Source organism: Miscanthus floridulus, chromosome 3, assembly GCF_019320115.1.
Source record: "Miscanthus floridulus cultivar M001 chromosome 3, ASM1932011v1, whole genome shotgun sequence".
NCBI lineage: Eukaryota > Viridiplantae > Streptophyta > Magnoliopsida > Poales > Poaceae > Miscanthus > Miscanthus floridulus.
This window is the reverse complement of record NC_089582.1, coordinates 127,367,701-127,372,434: the sequence shown is the minus strand read 5'-3', so window position 1 is coordinate 127,372,434 and position 4,734 is coordinate 127,367,701. Positions and strand designations below refer to the sequence as shown.

At 50.6% G+C, this 4,734-nt stretch overlaps 1 protein-coding gene across 1 annotated transcript; it reads right to left on the bottom strand.

Annotated features, from left to right (window-relative positions):
- Positions 1-729: 729 nt before the first annotated feature.
- On the bottom strand, positions 730-1,906 carry LOC136544399 (large ribosomal subunit protein uL2-like). Its single transcript, XM_066536577.1, has 2 exons — positions 1,799-1,906; positions 730-1,080 (listed from the first exon to the last, which is right to left on the bottom strand). The coding sequence occupies exons 1-2, from the start codon at positions 1,904-1,906 to the stop codon at positions 730-732; spliced, it is 459 nt and encodes a 152-aa protein (XP_066392674.1).
- Positions 1,907-4,734: the final 2,828 nt, after the last annotated feature.

The following is a 4,734-nucleotide window of genomic DNA, read 5'->3' as shown; positions in this document are numbered from 1 at the left end:
CTTTCGGCGGTCGTTCGTTCATTGTTTTACCTAGGCTGTCCGATCAACCCAGGAGGCATGTTGGGCCCCTAGATGGGGGTTCTGTCGTTGGGTCATTCCATGGTCTTGCCCAGGGAAGCAGAGAGTCGGCTGCATACGGGTGCGCCCTGATTCTCATGACCGGCGTGCGATAGTGGTGGGCCATGCCTAGGCAATGTCTTATTTTGACCAGGTGACATCTTGTTGATCAGAGCGCATCCCATCGGTCCAGGCGTGTCCCCTAGGATTCCCGTCAGCATTGATTTCCCATCTGCATTGAATAGGGGAAGGAAGAGAGTTTTTTGTCCCAACCTTTCGCCTTTCCTCAACTATTGCGCCTCTTCCTTAAATAGGGAGGGGGAGGAGAGTTCTTGTCCCATTCTTTCACCTGCTTCTGAGCCGCTACCTCTTCTCCTTTCTTTCCACCGAATGTGTCCGTGCGTCGCAGCGGTTCCTAAGTGAGAGGGGGTAATGCCAAGGAGAGAAAAACTGATAGATCTGCTCGTGAATCCAGAGCATGATGTTGAGCTAGAGGTCATCCAACGTACATGAGATAGTGCTAGTCGTCTTTGCTAAGAAGGGGCCACTACTGCCGAAGGAGGCGGCGCACTGGAGGGTGCTAAGCATCATCGGCTTTGCCATTGTTCGTGGCGGCCTTTCTTTGGTGGGAAACGCCGCCCGCGTAGATGCCATTGTTAGGGTTGCATCTGATCACAATGGCGTAGTCCCTGTACGCCCCAGCAGAGGTGCTGTTGTCAAGGTTGTGCCTAATGACGATTCCCTAGATGTTCCGACGAAGGTGCCACTGTTACGGTTGCAGCTGATGACAATGGAAAAGTTCCTGGACGCTCCGGCGGAGGTGTCGTTGTCAGGGCTGTGGCTGGTCATGATGGCATAATCCATGGACGCCCCGGTAGAGGCACCATAGTTGCCGACGTGGTGCTCGATGTTGTAGATGACGGCGCCCTCGAGGATCCCATGGAGCGGTAGGACATCACCGATGGAGAGCGTGGCGCGGCGACCGCAGTAGTACTCATAGTAGAACTGGTCAGAAACTATAATCTAATAAGTTTGTGGGGAGCCCTTGAGTGAACAGTTTTTGCATTCATGAATACATCAGTCCTTTTGTGATGAAATTAATTTGTAAGCGGTGAATTTGTGCGAAAAATGAATAAGTTTTTAACTTTCGTTATGGCAAACAGCTTTTTGGCTTTTCTCCCTCTTTTGTAAAAGAGGTTTGGTGCCTTCCAACCCTTCTCATAGTTAAGGTCATAAAAAACTTGGAGTGCGGGAGAGCCAACTTTGATCATGCTAGTGAGCAAGGAGGCCATAGCCGCTGGAGCATGGGTTTCTCGTAGTCCTACAGTTATACTCAGATTTTGTTCCCAAAATTCTAGCCTTTAGGACTTACCATGAGAAAAGAGGGAAAAAACAGAGAATGTTTGCCAGGTAACACAGAGAGTGTTTGTAAGGTAAACGTACTTATATCAGCCCCCGAGTGAGGTCCAACCCTTCACACTTTGTAGGGGTTGGATGTCACTAAAGATCAGGAATTTTTTAAGACAAAAACTAATAAGAAAAGGTATGCGTTTATTTAAGGGTAAAAACGACATAGCTGCTCAATGTTCCAGGCGTTGGTGAAGACCTCGCCGTCGATAGTTTTTAACTTGTAGGTGCCTGGCTAGAGTACTTCTGCGACGACGTACGGTCCCTCCTAGGGTGGCGAGAGCTTCTAATGGTCCTTGTTGCTCTGCATGAGGTGGAGAACCAAGTCCCTAACATTGAAGGCTCGGTCCCACACCCATCGGCTATGGTACCGATGCAGCGTCTGCTGGTACTTGGCCAAACGGAGGAGGGCGATGTCGTGAGCTTCATCTAGCTGGTCCATGGTGTCTTCATGGGATGCCTCGGCTCCCTGTTTGTTGTATGCTCTAATTCTTGGCGCTCCATAGTTGAGGTCGGTTGGGAGGACAACCTTGAAACCATAAACCATGAAGAAAGGTGTGTAGCTGGTGGCCTAGCTGGGAGTTGTCCTCAGGCTCCAGAACACCGTAGGGAGCTTAGTGACCCAGCGCATGCTGAACTTGTTCAGCCAGTTGAAGATCCTAGGTTTGAGACCCTATAGGAGCATGCCGTTTGCATGCTTGACCTGCCCGTTTGTCCGAGGGTGCGTGACGACGGCCCAATCGACCTGGATGTGTTGTTCATTATAGAATCAAATGAATTTCTTACCGGTGAACTATGTGTCATTGTCCATGATGATGGAGTTTGGTACTCCAAAATGATGGATGATGTCGAGGAAGAACAGCGTGGCTTGCTCGGACTTGATTACGGGGATCAGCCGAGCTTTGATCCATTTTGTGAACTTGTCTATGGTGACAAGCAGGTGGGTGCAGCCCCCGGGTGCCTTCTTGAGAGGCCCAACCAGATCGAGCCCCTAGACCATGAAGGGCCATGTGATGGGGATCATTTGTGGTGCCTAGGCTGGGAGGTGAGTTTGTTGGGAGTAGTACTGGCACCCTTCGTAGGTGCGTACAATCTGCTCGGCGTCGGCTATTGAAATGGGCCAGTAGAAGCCCTATCAGAATGCGTTCCCAACCAAGGTTCTAGGCATGATGTGGTGACCATAGACCCCACCATGGATATCGCTTAGCAGAAGCTTCTGCTATTCGATGGAGATACAGAGCTACAGGATCCCAATGTGGCTCCATTTATAGAGTTCTCCTTCTACAAGAATGAAGGACTTGGCATGACATGCGAGTCATCAAGCTTCCATCTTGTTCGTCGGTAGCATGTCATAGAGGAGGTAGTTGAGGTAGAGTGTTCCCCAGTTGTCCAGAGGGTCGGGCTCTATCGCTGGTTACTCTTCAAGCTCGATGACCTCAGGGCTAAAGGGAGCCATCGGTTGGTCAGCCCCTAGGGCTAGATCAGTTGGGCCATCATTGGCCCATTCTGACCCTTCGTAGCGTACTGAGGGCTTACGTTGGTCGCTGGCAAAGATGCTCATTGCCATCGGCTCTCGACCAGATGCCGCTTTTGCAAGTGCATCGGCCACCTCGTTGAGACACCTTAGGATGTGATTGAGTTCAAGGCCATCGAATTTGTCCTCTAGTCATCGGACCTCCTGGCAGTACATAGCCATCTTGGCATCGTGGCAGCCGAACTCCTTCATGACTTGGTTGACGACCAGCTGGGAGTCGCCTCCAATGTCGAGGCATCGAATGCCCAACTCGATGGCGATTCGTAGGCCATTGATGAGTGCTTCATATTCAGCCACATTATTTGATGAGGGGAAATGGAGCCTGACCATGTACCTCATGTGGACCCTGAGGGGCGATATGAAGACCAGCCCCATGTCGGCGCCCTTCTTCATCAGCGATCTATCGAAGTACATCGTCCAGTACTCTTGATTGACGACCGATGGTGGTGTCTAGACCTCGGTCCATTCCGTGATGAAGTCAGACAACACCTAGGACTTGATCGTCGTTCAGGAGGCATATGTGATGCCTTGAACCATCAACTCAAGTGCACACTTTGTGGTTCTTCCCATGGTGTCCTAGCTCTGGATGACCTCACTGAGGGGGAACAATGTCACCACCATCATGGTGTGTGATTCAAAGTAGTGGCGTAGCTTTCTCTTAGTGATTAGGATGGCATACAGGAGCTTCTAGATTTGGGAGTAGCAGGTCTTGGAGTCGGATAGTACCTTGCTAATGAAGTACATAAAGTGTTGCACCTTGAGTGCATGCCCCTCTTCCTCCCGCTCTACTACTAGGGTGGCCGCTATGTATAGAAGGAGGGTTTCTCCATCACTTCGAGGAACTAGGATCGGGGGCCTTGTCAGAAGTAGTTTGACCATATCAAGTGCCTCCTGGGCTTCAGATGTCCACTCGAAGCAGTTGGCTTTCTTTAGGAGTCGATAAAGGGGGAGACCTCATTCACCGAGGCACGAGATGAATCAGCTGAGGGCGGCGAGGCACCCTGTGATCCATTGAACCCCCTTTATGTTTTCAATTGGGCCCATCCTTGTGATGGCTAAAATCTTCTTCGGGTTGGCTTCGATGCCACGCTCGGAGATGATGAAGCCGAGCAGCATGCCCCTCGGGACCTCAAAAACGCACTTCTCGGGATTTAGTTTGATGCCATTTGCCTAGAGTTTCATAAAGGTTTGCTCAAGATCGGTGACGAGGTGGTCAGCCCATTTGGACTTAACTACGTTGTCATCGACGTAGGCCTCGATGGTCCGCCCGATGAGGTCGCCGAAGCATTTGAGCATATAGCGCTGGTACATAGCCCCAGCGTTCTTTAGACCGAACGGCATTGAGATGTAGCAGAACAATCCAAAGGGGGTGATGAAAGACGTCACGAGCTGGTCCGACTCTTTCATCGTGATTTGATGATAGCCAGAATAGGCATCAAGGAAGCAGAGGGTTTCGCACCCCGAGGTAGAGTTGACTATTTGGTATATGCGTAGCAAAGGAAATGGATCCTTTGGACATGCCTTGTTGAGACCCATATAGTCTACGCACATCCTCCATTTCCCGCTCTTCTTTCACACAAGAACGGGATTAGCTAACCACTCTAGGTGGTGTACTTCCCTGCTGAATCCGATGGCCGATAGTTTTGCTATCTCTTCACCGATGGCCCTACGTTTTTCCTCATTGAAGTGACATAGGCGTTGCTTCACTGGCTTGGAGCCTAGATGGATTTTCAAGG

Excerpts from the sequence above, each read along its gene's own strand:
- LOC136544399 (XM_066536577.1), bottom strand. The coding sequence starts at position 1,906 with ATGGACCAGCTAGATGAAGCTCACGACATCGCCCTCCTCCGTTTGGCC. Across the intron at positions 1,081-1,798 it reads TGTGGGACCGAGCCTTCAAT|ATTATAGTTTCTGACCAGTT; the intron begins GTTAGGGACTTG and ends CAAACTTATTAG.